Source organism: Momordica charantia (genome assembly GCF_013281855.1).
Source record: "Momordica charantia cultivar OHB3-1 chromosome 8 unlocalized genomic scaffold, Mcharantia_2.0 BLBB01000008.1, whole genome shotgun sequence".
NCBI classification, from domain to species: domain Eukaryota; kingdom Viridiplantae; phylum Streptophyta; class Magnoliopsida; order Cucurbitales; family Cucurbitaceae; genus Momordica; species Momordica charantia.
This window is the reverse complement of record NW_028275166.1, coordinates 8138328-8157672: the sequence shown is the minus strand read 5'-3', so window position 1 is coordinate 8157672 and position 19345 is coordinate 8138328. Positions and strand designations below refer to the sequence as shown.

The 19345-nt window shown below is 34.6% G+C and overlaps 3 protein-coding genes across 5 annotated transcripts; 2 read left to right on the top strand and 1 right to left on the bottom strand.

Annotated features, from left to right (window-relative positions):
- Positions 1-2830: 2830 nt before the first annotated feature.
- On the top strand, positions 2831-7456 carry PWP2 (periodic tryptophan protein 2). The gene is made up of 7 exons (XM_022297919.2): positions 2831-4100; positions 4585-4836; positions 4922-5014; positions 5237-5608; positions 6065-6409; positions 6581-6808; positions 6907-7456. Exons 1-7 carry the CDS (start codon positions 2892-2894, stop codon positions 7084-7086), a joined length of 2679 nt encoding a protein of 892 aa, XP_022153611.1. The 5' UTR covers positions 2831-2891; the 3' UTR covers positions 7087-7456.
- Positions 7457-8869: 1413 nt separating this feature from the next.
- GRX4 (glutaredoxin 4) lies at positions 8870-12093 on the bottom strand. The gene is made up of 7 exons (XM_022297850.2): positions 11937-12093; positions 11372-11492; positions 10660-10794; positions 10219-10318; positions 9554-9620; positions 9328-9406; positions 8870-9157 (listed from the first exon to the last, which is right to left on the bottom strand). The coding sequence occupies exons 2-7, from the start codon at positions 11441-11443 to the stop codon at positions 9101-9103; spliced, it is 510 nt and encodes a 169-aa protein (XP_022153542.1). The 5' UTR covers positions 11444-11492; positions 11937-12093; the 3' UTR covers positions 8870-9100.
- A 1017-nt stretch (positions 12094-13110) lies between these two features.
- BRCC36A (Mov34/MPN/PAD-1 family protein) lies at positions 13111-18782 on the top strand. 3 transcript variants are annotated; one of them, XM_088128138.1, is made up of 10 exons: positions 13111-13432; positions 14047-14173; positions 14742-14828; positions 15296-15381; positions 15457-15672; positions 16494-16678; positions 16944-17102; positions 17677-17757; positions 17843-17897; positions 18023-18312. In XM_088128138.1, exons 1-10 carry the CDS (start codon positions 13133-13135, stop codon positions 18044-18046), a joined length of 1320 nt encoding a protein of 439 aa, XP_087984264.1. In that variant the 5' UTR covers positions 13111-13132; the 3' UTR covers positions 18047-18312. The 3 variants fall into 3 exon arrangements, with proteins under 3 accessions (XP_087984264.1, XP_087984263.1, XP_087984265.1); XM_088128137.1 differs by having other exon boundaries at positions 13112-13432; positions 18170-18782; XM_088128139.1 differs by lacking the exon at positions 13111-13432 and having other exon boundaries at positions 14744-14828; positions 18170-18782.
- Positions 18783-19345: the final 563 nt, after the last annotated feature.

Here is a 19345-nt window from a genome sequence, read left to right as displayed (position 1 = left end):
TACCACGAATATCTTCACAATGGTATGATATTGTCTGTTTTAGGCATATTCCTCACGGCTTTGCTTTTGATTTCACGCAAAAAGAGATAATTGTCTTTTTTTTCTATATACCATTGATTACTTCTTCATTAGCCAATATGTGACTTTGTTTGGACTCCTTACAAAATCCAACAGGACCAAAATTACTTTTGTCATTGTTTATATGAATTTGACTTAAAAGTTAGGATATCTTATTTATTCTCGAATTGAAGGTTGAATTATATATCTATCCTATAATATTTCATTTTATCTTTTGTCCCAAAATATATATATATATATATATATATATATATATATATATATATCTAAATATTTTATATGTATTTTGTTAAGAAAATAATTATTTTATAGTAATCTGAAATTTTTATGGTTACTTTCAAAATTAATATGATTCTACAGTATATTTATCATAACAAATCTTTATACCTCACTAAAAAAACTTTATATTTTAGAGTAAAATACATTTTTGGACATTGAGTTTGAAGGTAGATTTCTATTTATCTCCGACTTTTAGAAAATTGTTCTAAGTTTCTGATGTTAACAAAATAACACTAACGGGATGCTGATGTGACATTTATGAGTTTGATATATATTAATTTTATATTATTTTTAATTATGTATCATTTTTTTCCCATTTTTTCTTTATTTTTCTCTCTCTCTTCAGTCTTCCCCTACTCATTCCCTATTCTCTCTCTCCTCCCTCTTCATCATTCTCCAAACATATAACAGTCACACGTAACTCAGGCTGAGCACTCGCTTTGGCATTATCTTTTAATCTTTATTATCTTTAATTATTTAAATAATGTATATCTTTTACTAATTTGCATATTTTTTTTAGTTCCATTAATTAAAGAAAATAGTAGATTTTCATATCAAATTTAAATGAAGAGTAATTCACTCTCACATTGAAATTTGGCAATTGATCCAAAATTGTTGCAATTTAAACTCGGTGTACTGTTATTAACTATAATTAGGACTCTGACCTAATTTTTTTGGATTAGTACATTGATAGACTAGATCATAATTACATAAAATGATTGAATGTATAAAATTTACACAAACAACTCAATTTAAGATGGTATCCATCACCCAATTTACTAGTATACCCTTTGTGTCTATGCTTCAATATTAATTAATTTTTAAAATCTAAAATTGGTAAATTGGGAGGTTACAATTTAAATCCCTTAAATTTGACCTAATTAGACTTTCCAAAAGTAAAAAATACTAAATTCCAAAATACTAACCAAATTCCCAAAATCTTCCATAATGGAAAAAATTTGAAAACCCCTCATTCTCCGATTTTTCTTCTTCCTCTTTTGTTCGAAGACTGCTCCGTTTCGGCCGTATGCGCTCCTCCATTCAGGCCGTCTGCGCTCCTTCTCTCCGACTTGTCTTCTTCGTCTTCGACCGTCTGCATTCCTCCATCTCCGGCTTCGTCAACGTTCTTCGTCTCCGGTCATCGTCTCCATTATTCTTCATCGTCAAAGCAGTCCTCTATTCTTCCTCTCTCGTTCGATTTCCGTCTGCTCCTTCATCTCCATCCGCCGCCTGCGCTCCTTTGTCTCCATTCGCCGTCTGCGCTCCTTCGTCTCTGTTCGTCGTCTCCTTCATCTCGCCGATTGGAAAGTAGTTTTGTCTCACCATGATATATTTTTCATTCCAATAATGTAGGTGTGAACTAGTGTATATCTTATAGTGAGTTTGATTTCATCGCTTTGTCATCAGTATATACGGAGATATATGGGGATATATGGGGATATATCTTATAGTGTATACATTTACTTCCATAATATTCATAGAAATACAAATCATTGACATTGATATCAAATTATTCTCTATAAGTTTGAATAATACATAGTTTGTAAGTTATAAAACAATATTAATAGGTATATAAATTATATTAACCGTATCCATAATAATATTTAAATGCAAAAGTCTTCACGGTATATACGTTATATCATAAAAATATACAAATGAATATTTAATTGTTAATATTCTATAATAATACGTGATATGTAAATTAGATCTTATTTAAAAGACATATACATAATGTTAATTACATCGTGAATAATAGTAGATTTCAAAAGTACAAGTAGAATATATGTTATAACCGTATATTGTATATATGGGAATATATGAGAATATATCGTATATGAGAATATATTGATTGAAGCAGCATATATTGTAAATATTAGAATATATTGTATATGTGGTATATATCTTATACATAATTCTAGCTATTTTATTTAGCTATGAGACCATCATGGATTTGTGAAAGAAAATCCTAAAGTTGATAGTGTGGTTGGCTCCAATGTAATTTAATCAAACAATTTCAAACTGAAGTGGTCAATTGCGTGAGAACTTCACACGGAAAAAATCATATGAAAAAATATTGTTGGATCAAAATTGGATATTTTTCTAATTAATAATAATAGAAAATTATAGGAAAAAAAATCTTTTTTGAAGGGGTGAATTAAGGGATTAGTGTTGAAAATTTATGTGGGTCCATAATAATTAAAGGAATATGATTACAATTATGGAATTAAATATTTTAAATTTCAAAATAATAAAAAACTATAATAAAAGTATATATAATAAATAAGGGTAAAATCGGTATTTAAAAAAGAAAAACTGTAAAATTTGTGAATAAGATTTTAAAAGAAGGTATTATCTAATTTTTTTCACATGGTATTGGCCCACTCTAATGGGCCTAAAATTATTGGGCTTCACTTCTTTCGGCCCAAAACGACAAAACGGAAACCCTGGATAAACCCTGCTGGTTCAATCTGACAATTTAGAAGAAGGGAGATTTGGCCGAAACTTTCCCGGCGGAAACGTAGCAGCTGCCGGCCATGAACTACCGATTTCAAAATCTGTTAGGAGCGCCTTACAGAGGAGGAAATGTTGTGATTTCAGAGGATACGCTGTTAATCTCACCCGTCGGTAATCGGGTCTCCGTTACCGACCTTGTGAAGTCCCATACGGTGACTCTTCCCGTCCAATCCTCGTCCAATATTTGCCGAATCGCCGTTTCTCCTGATGGCTTATTCTTGTTCACCATCGACGAGAACAACCGCTGCCTCTTCATCAATCTCCGACGCCGAGTGGTGCTTCACCGTATTTCCTTCAAGAAGCCGGTCAATGTCGTCAAATTTAGCCCCGATGGTGCGTTTATTGCCGTTGGGACTGGGAAGTTGGTCCAAATTTGGCGGTCACCGGGGTTCAACAAAGAATTTTTCCCTTTTGAACTGGTACGAACTTTTGCTGATTGTCATGATAAAGTTACGGCTTTGGACTGGAGTCCAGACGCTAATTACTTGCTTGTTGGGTCTAAGGATTTAAGCGTAAGGTTGATTTTTGTGAAGAAATTAAGCGGGAATAAGTACAAGCCACACTTATTTTTGGGTCATAGGGACGCAATTGTAGGTTCGTTTTTTGGGACTGATAAGAAAACAAATAAGGTAGTAAAGGTTTACACAATTACGCGTGACTGTTATATGTTTATTTGGGGGATTGCAGAGAGTAATTTGGATGAAATGGAAGTCTATAATTCAGAACCGCCTTCACCAGGGACTCCTGGGAGGGATAGTGAAAGAAATATGGAGAGTGGTGGGGATGTTAGTGTAAAGAAGAGGAAGAACTATGGTGACGGTAATGTGGATGATGAAGTTGAGTACTTGCTTAGAGAAAAATGGAAGATAGTGAGGAAGGATTGTTTTTCTCAGGCTCCGGCGAGGGTGACTGCGTGTGATTATCAAAGGTACCTTGATATGGTGGTTGTCGGGTTCTCAAATGGCGTTTTTGGGCTGTATCAGATGCCGGATTTTGTGTGCTTGCACATGTTGTCAATATCAAGAGAGAAAATTACTGCAGCCGTTTTCAATCAGCATGGCAACTGGTTATCATTTGGGTGTGCAAAACTTGGCCAGTTACTAGTGTGGGAATGGCGGTCAGAGAGTTACATATTGAAACAGCAGGGACATTACTTTGATGTTAATTGTCTTGCTTATTCTCCAGATTCACAACTATTGGCTACTGGAGCAGACGATAACAAAGTCAAGGTAACTTAACATGTTAAAGGATGTATTTTTTTCTCTTTCAAAGTTTATTAGCGTGATGCAACAGATCGTTGATTTCAATTATGATGAATAACTAAAACCCCATGATAGCCACCTACCTTAGGAATTAGTAATTCCTATGTGTTTTCCGGTGTCAAATGTTGTAGGGTCAGACTGTTGCCTTGTGAGATTAGTGTGTGCGTAATTTGGCCCAAACACTCACGAATATAAAAAGAAAAAAAATGATGAATACCTAAAACTAGATTCTGCTACAACCTTCCAAAATGAAGACAGTAGATTTTTACGATCAGAAAGTTTAAACCTTGTGAACTAGTTTATCGGTTATGTAGTCTAGTGACCTATGCTTTATTTTCCAATAACAAGTTCTCCGTCATTGGTTAGGCTGTATGGTGATGATTTTTTTTGAGCTTCTTTTAATATTTTTTTGTTGATGGATGAACAAACTTGTGTTAATTGTTTGGTGTAGGTGTGGACAGTTCAATCGGGCTTCTGCTTTGTTACATTCTCTGAGCATACAAATGCTGTTACTGCTCTCCATTTTCTGGCGAATAACCACTGTCTTTTGAGTGCATCCCTTGATGGCACTGTTCGTGCATGGGACTTGTTTCGCTATCGAAATTTTAGAACCTTTACCTCCCCTACTTCCCGGCAATTTGTTTCGTTGGCAGTAGATCAGAGTGGTGAAGTTGTTTGTGCTGGAACATTAGATTCATTTGAGGTATCCTCATGACCTTTCTTGGAATATGAGTACTTCCTTCTAGCTTTATGTTTAAGTCCTGTCTAAAAGTTCGTATGCTTTGCAGATTTTTGTTTGGTCGATGAAGACTGGCCGTTTGTTGGATATCCTTAGTGGGCATGAAGGTCCTGTTCACGGATTGATGTTTTCTCCTACGAATGTGAGTTCACGGACACATCCATTCACATTTCAAATTTCTGATTCTAAAATAGTGTTTTACTTTATGTCTATTCATGCTAGATTTTTCCTCCATCTATTTGCTTCGATTGTGTTCATCTTCTTCTCCGTGCTTTTATGTTCTCGAGAAATGAACAATAAAGATTAGAGGTTGATTACTATTTCCTTTTCCTAATGCCAAATACCTTGTTTGACTATTATATAGGCAGTCTTAGCTTCTTCATCATGGGATAAAACTGTCCGCTTGTGGGATGTCTTTGAAGGAAAAGGGGCTGTTGAAACGTTCAATCATATGCATGATGTTCTTACGGTAGTTTATCGTCCAGATGGAAGGCAGTTGGCCTGCAGTACATTAGATGGTCAGATCCACTTCTGGGATCCGGTTGATGGGTTATTGATGTATACAATTGAGGGGCGTAGGGACATTGCTGGAGGACGTTTAATGACTGATAGAAGATCTGCCGCTACTTCGAGTTCAGGAAAGTGCTTCACAACATTATGTTATTCTGCTGATGGGAGTTACATATTAGCTGGGGGTTGCAGTAAATATATCTGTATGTACGACATTGCTGATCAGGTCAGTTTGTATGCTTTTATTTTTATTTGTGGCTTCTTACTAAATGCCTTTCATTATATTACGTTAAACCACTGAATTTCGAATATCAGATTTACAATCGTTTAACTAGTTCAAGCCTCAGAAGCACTGATTTTGTCTCTGATGCGAATAGAAACATCATATATTATCTGTTTGTTTGATTGGAAATTGTCAAGGTCAACATGTTCCATATGGGGCACAAGATAAACTTCGCTTTGTATTGAAAAATATAAGTAGGTTGGCTTGTTTGTTGATTCATGTTTTATGTCTTGAGAAGAACATGTCTTTCCTAGATTCTATTGCTTCATAAAACTATACTTCGAAATGTGTGCAACTACTGCTAAATTCTATGCTTGTCGTTTGTTTGTCGTTTGCCCACATTTTTCTTGTTGCATAATGTTGTGAATTCGGCATTATATATTGTATTTTCCTTCTCAGGTGCTGCTACGCAGGTTTCAAATAACACATAATCTCTCTTTAGATGGAGTTCTTGACGTTCTAAATTCAAAGAATATGACAGAGGCTGGCCCGTTAGATTTGATTGATGACAATGACAGTGATGTAGAAGAAGGGGTTGATCAACAAACACGGAAGAAATTAGGCTATGATTTACCTGGGTCCATGCTCAATCGTGGTAGACCAGTTGTGCGAACAAAATCCTTGAGAATCGCACCTACTGGTCGAAATTTTGCAGCATCGACAACGGAGGGAGTTCTTATTTATTCAATTGATGAATCTTTTATCTTCGATCCAACTGATCTCGACATTGATGTTACGCCAGAGGTAATAAATATATTTATTGCATAGCATACACAGACAAAACTTGAAAGGAAAGAAGATATTTCTGGCTCGTTTCTAACTAAAATTAGAAGTTATGAATAATTGTGTTGGACCATTTATCTTTTTCTATAACCGGTCTTTTTTATTTATTAAAACTGGTTAATGTTTTTGCAGGCGATCAATGCTGCACTTGATGAAGATCAGCCGATCAGGGCCATGATTCTTAGCTTACGATTAAATGAGGATTCTTTAATAAAGAAATGCATATTCTCTGTGAATCCTGTGGATATAGCAGGAGTAATCAAATCGATCCCGCATAGATATTTGCAGAGGTTAGTCGAGGCATTAGCGGAACTTCTGGAAAGTTGCCCGCATTTGGAGTTTGTTCTACGATGGTGTCAGGTAGTTTCTTTTAAGATCCCAATTTGTATGGCGATATTGTCTCTGAGCTTTAGTTGTCGTAGAAGTGATTCAACTCAACTCACCATTTTTTCCCTCAGGAACTTTGCAAAGCTCATGGTAACCACATTCAACAAAATTCCAGAAGCCTACTTCCTGCCTTGAAATCCTTGCAAATGGCCATCACCAGAACACATCAGGATTTGGCTGATATGTGTTCGTCGAATGAGTATTTGCTTCGGTATCTTTGCTCGACAAGCACCAAGAAAGGAACAAGTTAATATCATGGAAGATTCTTGTCATTCAGCATGGCACCAAGCCAAAAGATTGTGTTGCAGAGACATACACGGTTAAAGCCCTTGAACGGTTGAGACTAGGATGACGAACCTATGGGTATTGCCTGAGCACCATAGCTCGGGATCGCTGGAAATCGTTTGGGCAATGAGTTCTTATCTATTGCCTGTAATTTTGTTGTCAAAATCTTTCTGATGGTTTTGTTGTACGTTAGAAAAAAAAAAGATCCTCTTTTCTTTCATTATTATTTTCTTTTTTGAAAAAGGAAATAAGTTTTTTTATTTGTATTATTGCCATGTTAGAGGATGATGAACATGAAAGTGAGTAAAATGGAAGAAGAATACCAAATTTAAAGGATCTTTGATTTTTTTTCACCATTTTAGACAGCAGTTACAGTCGTTCATTGGAACTAGGATGGGGCATTTCTCAACCAAGGATGGGAAGTCCTGTTGGATTCTTATAGAAAAAAAATTTCCCGTTTACGAAATTTTCAAAGGAAATAAGGAAATTCTCATTGAAGTCGAGGGTTGAATGACATTCAATATTTGTATTGTATCGTTAAAAATTAACAAAATATAAAAAATACCATTAATATAGGCATAATATCATTGGAGTCCAACGAGCATAGTTCTTGGCATTGTACTATGAGAGTTTTTATTTTTATTTTTATAATTTTTATAAAAATATTAATTGATATCGACATTTTATTTATATTTCTTTGAAATTGAGCTATTTATATTATTTTTTTTAAAATTGAGCTATTGACATTTAAATTCAATCTTAATTAGAGTTAAATTATCTTTTGAAAATCTCATTCGAATTACTCAACTCCTTGAAATTCTTAATAGAAAATAAAAAATCTATTAGATTTGTAAACTTTCATGAATGAGTAGGTTCCAACCACTAACATTATGTGTGGAAACCTTAAGAGAAAGTAGACGCTGATAGGTCAAGACACCTATTTTCGACTAAAAGATCGTGAGTTCGAATCTCTCTAATGTACTTTAAAAAAATATTGAATTGATGGATTTAATGATAGAAGCCTGTAAAATACAAACTAGCAATTTAAATATTAAATAAACAATCCCGAAAACTTAGAAACCTATTTAAAAAGTTTTTATATCTAAAAAATATAAAAACTAAATGACACCGACCAAACTTACAATTTAACTTCAAAAAAGTTATTAATGATGTGACGATTTTGATATTAGATACATTAGGAGTTGAATAGAAAATGGAAATATTCATGATAAGCACCGGGGAGAAGTTCCATTAGGAGATAATTGTTTGGATTTCAAGGGCAGAATGAGGTAGCCCTCTCTTTTCATCTTCTTTGATCGAATCTTCATTTTCCTTCACATTTATAAGCCTTTGTTTGGTTTCAAGATAGATTCAAAAGTTATTTTATGTGTTATCTATCACCTATGTAAATTAATCTATTCCCAGGAAATTGATCATTCACAAGCTTAATTAGAAATATTTACTGCTAAAAACATGGATGGAAATATCAAAATAACAAAAGAAATCCAATCCAGAAGAGGAGTTAAAGAGTGACTCGACTCCGGTGGTAACGCGATGGTGAAATGAAAGAGAATATAACTTCTTAAGAAAATAGCACCATTTGGGTGTTAGAAAAATCAAACCAACCATAGCTCAACTTGTTAAGACATATATTATCGATCAAAAAGTTGCAACTTTTAATCCTTACCCTAACATTTTAGTACCACCTTTGTATGAAAAAATTCCCACAAGTACATCTTAGAATATTAATGGAAGGAAAAGGCCCTACATTGCTCGCAGGTCATATTTATTAGAAACAAAATGTATTAAAGGAGTGACCAAAGCCCCTCTGTTTAGAATGGAAAAAGAAGTACATGAGAGTAGGGAATAGACCTGACGAGTTAAATAATCTCCAGCCTCATCATCTTATAAGTTGTAACAAAATCGGTTTGAGTAACACCAAATGTCTCCTTCTCCATACTTGGCGAGTGATATAAATTTTTATTCAGTCTTCTGATTGGCTGCAATGTCTTTGAGCTTTTCCTTCAATTCTCCAGACTACACGAGACATGACAGATAACAGTGTCAAGGCCAGACAACATGGACACCATGAAAATAAGGTTGGGTCATGTCATCTAAAAAAAAATTCTGATGATCAACCAATTGATCCTTGAATGATCCTACGGAAAGTGAACCGAACTCGGGAACTTATATGAGAACAGTCTAACCTGATGCAGATTGAGTATGATATCTGATCCTCCAATAAACTCTCCTTTTATGAAAATTTGTGGGAATGTTGGCCAATTGCTGCATGCAAAAATTTCACTTTATCACAACATATTGATGAGCATTTTACTCCACTTCACTTCAATTACAACATTGAAGTTTTAATATCAAATATTTGAAAATTTCCAACCCTGTATAGGGAAAGTTGGTATCCAGGGGCTAGCATACCTAAAGGATTTCACAGCACTTTTAAGCTCGACATTTTCCAGGATATTTCTAGCACTCAAAGGAACATCTGCAAATTTGTGCACATGAGAATTATGGGAAAACATGACAAGCAAGAGGAAGATGCTGCAAGTATTTACAAACATGTAAGGCTAAGATTTTTGATAAATATATGTATGAGTTACAAGTTAGCTTACGCACACCACGTAATCTAATGGGACAACTGCCTGTCCGTACTCTATTTTATTATCCAAGAAAACTCGCAAAATATTATTTTACGAAGGGGCCTCCATGGTTTGAATAAATTTCTTTTGAACTCTTTCCTTTTTCCATTGACTCCTAATGGACAAGGCCAATTCATGGTGATTAAAGGTAAGTGTACAATTTAAAAATTCAATATAGATTCTAACAGCAACCACGACTAGAAATAAGATTAGAAAAAGCAAGATAATGGTGACACTCGAGATCATTGAGCCAATAACTTGAATTCTTAAGACCATATAGTTATAATCTACTCTTTATACACAATATTATGTACCCAACTACCCATACATAATATGATAAGACCACCATTTATGTTTCGGGAGAGCAAATATGTAAGTTCTCAAATAAGCTTTAACCAAGAGAGACCAGACTCACATAAAAGAAAGGACACAATGAGCACTTACTATATAAATTTAACACTCTAACTGCAAGAGCGCTAAATCCACATTGAGGGAGATCCGGCACCCCTTTCATGTAAATCATCACAGGATTTTGCTGGACATCCTAATAACAAGACAGAACGAAAAATAATGTCAACATATAACATAACGAACTCATGGAAGTATAGATAGTTGCAAGTCAATATGTTGAAGAATTAGAGACCTTACAGTGTGAATTCTAAAACATGCAAGCCATTTGAAAATTGAAGTCACGGGTGAAGTAATATGCCAGTATTTTTAAACCAGTAGTACTGATTCTTAAATTCCTCACATCCTACTCACACCAGGACGACCTTTTTTTTAAAAAAAAGAAAGCACATGGTTTTCCTACCTCCACAAAAATTAAATACATCAAAGTATCCTTCCTATACAAATATTGCAGTTCTTTCACAATAGCAGACATACCTGTTCAACGACATCCTTCAAAGAAATACCAGAACTCTCAAGTTTATTGGTAGGTTTGAAATCTTCATGGGTATCAGGATCATTAGGTACAGAAGTTGAGTATCTCATTCCATGCTGGTAGTAAAACCCGGGCACCTATGAACAGTTTAAATTGAGGCACCATGTTATCATATTGCATAGACCATAGTACAAGCTTCACCAGTAAACTCTGATAATCCGTAGGTCATCACTATCTACCATGTAATTTCACATTGCCACCATTCATCAAAGTTTCCAATAAAACCTATTATACTTTAAATTTAAGCAAACTCAACCATTACTTGGATGAAGAATAAAAAAAAATACATTTTTAGTATACCCAAATGAGATAAAAGGAAAGTTGTCATCAAGAGTAATGGCATAGAAAATTTACAATATCAAACAACCAAGGCAAAACCGGCATTATTTATAAGTTACAACATTCATGATTCATCTCCAAACCCACAAAAATGGACATCCCATAGATCTTTTGCTTCAAAGTTTTAAACCTCGGGATAGTTGTATGAGATAAATTGAAGATAATAAATTACTACCATTCAGACGGCGCAGAAAAAAGAGCAGGGAAACTTGAACATGGATGGCCTCATAATTTTTCACATGGCATAAAAAGAAAAATCTCAACAATAGAAATCAGGAACTAATTTTATGATAGTGTGATTTCTTCAAACCGTACCATTCTGCTAGAGCGAGCAGCCGGTAGACCAGCCAAGCCCTTGAAGAGCAAATTTGATAATGACTTTGCCATGATTCCAATTATAATACCCTGTCGGACAAGCAACGCCCGAGTAGATTATCTGAAGTAAGACAACAAATTCAAGAGTCAGAGACTTGGAGTGTGGATTTTAACATACGAAACAGTAGCATATATCAAGGTACAATAACAAACTGAGAATCAGAAACGACTCCCTCGAGAAAAACAAAAACATTTTTAGGATTACAAGCAGACAGTCACCTCACTGAGGAAAAATTGTTTAAAGGGTACAGTTTCTGGAATAATATCCAACTCATATGGAAATGGACATGAATTAATTCCACATAATGTTAGATTATAAACGATAATTGGTATGACGCAGATCGTCCAAAATCGACGAGCATAGAGCTCTCACTCACATACTAACACATGGCTGTTGCTCAAAAGAAATGCAGAAATTGACAAGAGGAAGCTGCGAGGGGGAAAATGAAGATTAAAGAAACCAATACATGGTTGTGAAGCGCTGTAAGAGAAGGAGAAAACTCACCGTCGGTGGAGATTTCCGCCGGAAACGGGGAAGAAACAAGTTTCGGTTGGTCGGCGAGAGGCAGCCGGGGCTCGGCAGAGGAGGGTTTTAATTCCATTTATTCTCTCATTGCTTATTTATTATTTGTTTTCGTTTTTCCTCCTCTTTATGATCAGCTGCATCTCCGCCTATCAAATTACTGTACGCCGCTTTTATATATATATATATATATATATATATATATATATATATATATATTATAATTTAGTAATTATTTTTGTCAATTTCCTTTTTCAGAAAACAATTACTTTGTTCTAATGAACTTGCCACGGATTGGATGCTAAACAGAGCCAAGCTTGGGAATGACAAAATGTAATGTGGACAAATATTCATGGAAAAGTTATAAAAATAAAAAATTATAATAAATGTTTAAATAATCAAATAAGTATTTTACATATTTTAAACAAATAAAAATTTATTAATATTAACATGATGTATATATTAGTGATGCTATGTTGATCATTTTATATCTTATCGATTTTTTGCAATACTATGGAAATATTGATTCACTCTTAAAATGTCGATGACGAACTCACGAACACGTGAAAATGTTAGAGATGTTGACAAATGTTTAATACCCTCTAAAGTCTGTTTTTTTTTCCATTCGTAGAGGCACAAGAAGTTCTTCAACAAGTTTTAAAAAAGTTATAATGAGGGTAATTATAATAAATTAAGGATAAAATATACTTCAAGTTTAAAAGACCATCCTTTTGATTATTAGGTTTAAATTTAATTTATATTTGATCCTTAGGTTTTACAATTTTTTTTTTCGGAAGTTTGAATTTAGTCTTTAATTACTCTTTAAAATTTGAGTTTGGTTTTTAACTAATGAATTAACCTAACAAAATGATGATTTAACAGTTAATGGTGAATGGTTTATGTTTCAATAGGTTGAGTTATATTTAATAATTTAGAAAATTAAACAGTTACCAAAAACATTTTAGGAAAAATAATGGTATTCTCTTTTTTTTTTTCAAAGGAAAATGATGACAGTCTCAATAATGAACAAACAATTATTTGCTAAAAAATTAAAATGCAACAATTTATATTATTATTTGAATTCAACAAAAAGAATGACGTGTCCAAATCGTACAGTATTTAAGTCCAAGTGCTGATCAATGAAATGATCAAAGATAAAAGTCTAACCTATCAACCGTATGATCGACCGTACTGAATTACTGCTCCAGAGAAGAGCCTTCGATCCGCTGCTCAAGCCCTTCGAAACTCCGGCCACTCTCACTTCAAAGCTCGAAGATCCTTCGGAATCTCTCACTTTCTGCGTCCATTTTCTTGAGAGAGAAGTAAGTTTCCGAATTGAATTGAAAGAACAAAACGGCGATCAGAAGATGTCTCTGACGGGCGTGAAGATGTCCGAAGACGTCTGGTTTACTTGTCTCACTCATGCATTGTCCACGGAGACTGAGGAAATCATGGGGCTTCTGCTCGGCGATATTGAGGTCACTCTCTAGATTTTCACTCTGCACTTTACTACTCTTTTTGTAGGGGTTCTGCAACTTTGTTTCAGCTCAGTCTTGTCAATTTTGTGTAGTCTGTTGTGGGTTTTGCTTTAATTTGGGTTACCGGGTCAGGGTGTGTGTTTCTTGGTTTGCCTGCTTCTATTGGATATCTATCTGAAACAGAGCTTAATTTGGTTGATTCCTATTCGTTTTCTGTTGTGCTGGCAAATGGGGTTGTTTTTGTGGTTTGATTCTCTCTATTTAGAGCTAATTTTGTTGTGCCCCCTTGGCTCAGTTCGTAGGTTCCTGGTCGTTTTGTAAAATCCACTGCGAGGAGTGGCATTTATGGCAGCTAGAAATGGACTTGGTTTATTTTTTACAGAAGTTTCTTTATCCGTTGCAGCTCTTGTTAGATGGTCAATTAGAATTATGGTCAAGTTGTTAGCAACACGATATAGAGAGATTAACTTTAAAATTTCTCTCTAGAGTTTGAGTAGTTGTTTTCATGGATGAGGCTCTAAGAGCTTTAATGCTATGTTTGCCTTTTTTAGAAAATTATTGTTATGTCAATTATGCTTTGCTTTACAATTTCGTTTTGACAATGTAATTTGAAGCATTCAAGAAATGGTAACGTAACTGCATTAATTTGGGGAGCATCGCCTCAGACACGGTCTGACAGAAGGAAGGACCGTGTGGAGACTCACCCTGAACAATTGGCTGCTGCATCTGCCCAGGCTGAGATATCCTTTGCTCCATTTTTTTCTGGAAATTTTTTATCCTCTAGACATTGTTCTATTTATCGCTGATACATCCCCTGTAGTGCATCGTGATCATAATCCTGACAAATGAAACAATTCATCTCAGTTCTTGCTGATGCATCCTGTCTGTTGAACCACTATATTAGACTCTATATGATTTCATTTATACTATGATGAAGCATGTTTATTTATGGCGGGTAAAAAAGAAGTATAAGAAATAGGCTTGCCATGTACTAGGAATTTGCTGTATGGGGACCTTGGTAAAATTTTATGAGTGAGGGATTTTCATTATGACCTCTATTTGAAAGGTAGAATATGGCAGATTTTAACTGATTTTAAATGTAGGTGTTAGCTATGTGAAGTACTTTAACATGAGGAGATTAACTATTCACATTTTGAAGGATTATTTTGATTATTTATTGTTCCACTAGTGATTAACTCTTTCGCCTCTTCTCCATATCTCCATTCTGATTGATTCGCTTCTTCTTTCGCGCTATATGAAATTATTTTTCTTTTATTCAATATTGTTGTGTACTTAATTTTATAGAACAGAATGACAGCAATGACCGGGAAAACAACTAGAGTTATTGGGTGGTACCATTCACACCCTCATATTACAGTGCTTCCTTCCCACGTTGGTTAGTATTGACTCATCTGTGGTGCCAAATTGCGACCTGTTTTAATCTTGAGAATTTTATTTTGAAAATTGTTTGTTCTGATGATTTATAATAATAATAAATAAATAATATAAATCTGAAAATTCCAGATCATTGGAAATTTCATTAGTGCAGTGCAGTTTTTGTTCCTCTTCGTGTTCCCACATGAATTTTGTAAGAGTTGGCTGATTTAGTTAAATATTACCCTGCAAAATAAAAATTGTCATGTATATCCCTATGTTATATGAGATGATAATCGACCTTTCATGTCAAAGTTTGGGTCCATCACTGATATTGTACTTTATGTCTTTGCTGCAATTTTGGCCTTGGTTCCTTGATTTATATATTGGAAGATATTATTTTATTGTTAAATATATATTTTTTGCACTTCTCAATCAAAGAAAATAACTTTTCGATAATTCGGTCATGTAAATCTTTACTTTCTGCAGATGTGCGAACTCAAGGGACATATCAGCTCCTTGATTCCGGGTTTATTGGGCTGATATTTTCCTGTTTTAGTGAAGATGCAAACAAGGTTTGAATAGTTGTATTTGCTTTGGAGATTATATGTTTACATTTTTGCTAACCATACTTAGTTGGGTAATGTCAGGTTGGAAGAATTCAAGTTATTGCTTTCCAGTCCTCAGATGGGAAACAAAATCACCTCTCAAGACCCATTTCTTTATCTCCCGTGTATCGAAATTCAGTGATTGATGTTGAATCTTCTTTGAGTTCCTCTGATAATTTATCGGCAAAAGCAGGCTACGGACCAGGGGAGAGTCCTGAACAAGACACTGGTGATTCAATGGTTGCTAGTGCTATTAAGGTACAAGTATGACACAAGTTCATTACAAATTGACATTCATATGAGCAGATTAAATTGAATGATGAGCAGAAGGTTCTGCCAAAATGTTAGATAGCATCGTCTTTTTGCAGGGATACATTTTGAATCTAAGATATTTTGAAAGTTGTCTAATTGATTGATACTTAATGATTTCTGCCTTAGTTTGAAATAGGAAAATCTATCACAGAAAAATAAATAACACTTTTGAGGATCATATTCAGGTAATTTACAAGGTTGAATCATCCCTTTCTATCTTTTCTTCTGCTCTGACCCAATACCCTTCGGCTTCTGTTTCTCCTCTATTAATCTATTACCCGTTCATTTTCTTGTCAATTAGGAAGCAAAGATTTTTTTGTTTTTTGTTTTTTTTTTGTTTTACTCTCTGGTAAGATGCTGTTGCAAATAATAGCCTACTCGAGTTCTGTGAATAAGATTTAACTTGTTCAGGATATTTTACAAATTTTGAAGTATATTCACATTGTTGTATCTGGCAAGCATTTATCCAAGGTTTGAGCTTTAAAATACCCTATTGGTTTATCCTCTATGAAAAAAGTGGGAAGATTTGACTATCCGATGTGACTTCTTTTAGCATAATGTTTTTGAGCTAACACATGAAGTAATTGTCTACTGGTTCATTGAAGTCACTTGGTCACTGTTTGTCATTAAAGGAGACATCAAAATGAGTCTGCAGATTTTATTTAACAATCCAGTTCGGGGATTCAATTTCGTTAAAATTTGGAAGTGTGGTGCATTGCACATTTCACCATTAATGGTGTGTATGACTTGTTAGACATTGTTTGCAGGGTACTGGAGGATCTTCAGAGTTGGGTTATTTCTTTGCTAATGCCGATACCAACTCTCAAGGAAAAGAGAAAATGGGTGGAAGCTATCTTACTAACAATACGAACAGTGGGATTACTGATATTGATCCAATGGACTTGTCTGAAAGTATGCAAGAAGCAATGCACCGTTCGAATATCGAAATGAGGTACATCAAGTGCAGATTTCTTGGTGTTATCTCGGATACTGAAGAATGGCTCGAACTGTGCTATTGAACTAATGATGAAGACACGACTTAGTTAACTTGTATAGCTGCCTTAATAGGGAGTTGGACGCTCCAATGTCTTTGTTATCTTATTATTCACTGACGAATCGTTCATTATCATCATTTTTTTCCTTTTCTGGAGCTGGCAGAGTGTGGCTTTACTACTCAGAAGTCTAAACCTTGTGAATGTGTTTTCTTTTGCTTGCAGTGCTGCCGAGTTCTCAAGGAAAGAGATTCCTCTTCATGTTATGCCGACTGCATCCCTCATCAAGCTCGATTCACCATTAATGTCTTTTACAGATTTACAGCATGTTCTGTTTGAAGAGGAGAGATCGGCTTATAACCAAGCCATCTTGAATATTATGAGGTAACCAAACGATTATCTCTTTCATTAATCATTGGAGCATACTTTTTCTCTTAGGGTTAAATTACAAGTTTGTTTGAACTTAAAATATGACCCTAAATTTTCAATATTGTGCCTAATAGGTCTCTAAACTTAAAAAAGTCTTAAACTTTCAAGTTTAACAAATTTGCAAGTGTCTAAATATCTAATAGGTCTCTAAACTTAAAAAAGTCTTAAACTTTCAAGTTTAACAAATTTGTAAGTGTCTAAATATCTAATAGATTCTTAAACTTGCTTTCAAGCTTGTGTCTAATAGGTTTTGTAACTTCTTACTTATGAAACACTTTTTAAACTTCGGAATCTATTAAACATGAAATTGAAAGTTTAGATGACTTATTATACACGGTTAAAAGTTTAGAGATTTGTTAGATAACATTGAAAGTTTAGAAACTTTAGAAACTTATTAAAGTTCAAGAATTTATTCGACACAACCCTCAAAGTTTAGGACCAAACTTGTAATTTAACCTTCTCTAATTTATTAATGGTCCCATAATCCATTTGTTATTGACTCTGGTTATCATTTTTTTATTTCTCCTAGAGACGGTAAAGTGCATCCGCTAACGTTCATACATCACACGTCAACATATCAGGCTTCAATGTGCAAGCTAATTGAATATTGGTTAGGCTCCTGCCCTCTATCAACCCATGTGCCTGTATGCACATTTCATTTTAATTGATATTATTTCCATTTTGATTGCTTGCAGTCTAAGTCCAGCCATAAGTGTGCTCCAGGACCGCGTAAAAGAGAACGAAATCCGGGTATGAATAAATTTCAAAGGTTGATGTTTCCTTACTGTACAGAATCTACCTCTGTTTGAAAGCTTTCATAAAATCAATCTAGCAAATTTGACTCTCCCTCTGATTTTATGACATGGACTCCAAAGGGGACATTTTCTGCACATAATTAGCTGACCCATTTGCATCGGGGCAAAAGAGTCGGATGAATGCGAATCGTTACTTCATTATCTGGCAGAGAATGTTAGGTAATTCTAAACTGTTTTTAGAGGCTGATGGCTTTTCTGTTAAAACAGTTAGCATTACTGGCTGAGGAAGCCAAGAATCTGGAAGTTGAGGCTGCAAACGTGATTGAGCTAGCCCCGGGATCATCTCGCCAAGTTTCAAGTCCTGGACCTCGAGCAAGTGCTTCGGCAACACACAGGGATTTGTATCCTTCAACCGCATCTGTCAGTCCACGAAGTGTAGGAAGTCCTATGCACCGGAGTAGAAAAGGGTTGTGATGAATCTTGCTGGTAACTTGTTTTCCTAATACCCGGAAGCCTTTATTATAGCGTTCGGGATTTTTGTGCATAAAAACGATCCGAAGTATAGAAAAGGGGTCAATGGGCATTCATTATTAGCTTCCAAATTTCGCCTTCTCGCTGCCAGATACCGTCTAAGAATGGCTTTTGATCAAGTGGCATGCACTTGAATCCACCACATATATCAGTTTGGAGAAGTTGATATTTTGGAACAAAATCAGGATTCAAGTTGCATACGTCTAGATCTGTGATTCTGTATGTTTCTGAGGACCAACTTGAATTTTCAGTACAAAATGCAAGAATGTATCGAGTTCGATAGTGCGACATCTATCGCTACTAATTTTGTTAAAGATTGAGTATTAAGTTCTCTGTCGCTGTTTGATCATATCATTTTTAGTTCAATCTTGTTATCATTCCATTAGCAAGCTCTGAGATCTGATCTCTCGGTCTCAATGCTAATATCGAACTTTTGTGAAGTCAATTTTCACCACTAAAACACGTATGTTTATGGAGAGCATTTTTACGACTTTATTTTTTTATGATCTTTTTAGGCGTATTCATCAACCTGAATACTTTGATGCTATTTCCATCAAAATCTCTACAAAATTGTGATTTTTATATTTTTCATCCATATAGATATTTTTGTCTCCAAAAACGAATTATTGTGCATATTTTTATCAAGGTTGGGGACTAAATTGATATAAAATAGAGAAATATTAAAAAGATATATGGATATCTTTTATTTTTTTGAGTTCAACGATATGTAGGAGTCGAGTGTGGATTCGATCTTTTGACACGATATATGTTTTAACTAGTTAAATTATGTTCATATTAACAAGTTCAATATATGAACTTTATTCATAAGTTAGCCTAGAGTAATTAAGTTATTTAATTCGCTTTAAGAAGGGGTAAAAACGATTATTTTTTTTTCTGTTTCTCATAAAAAAA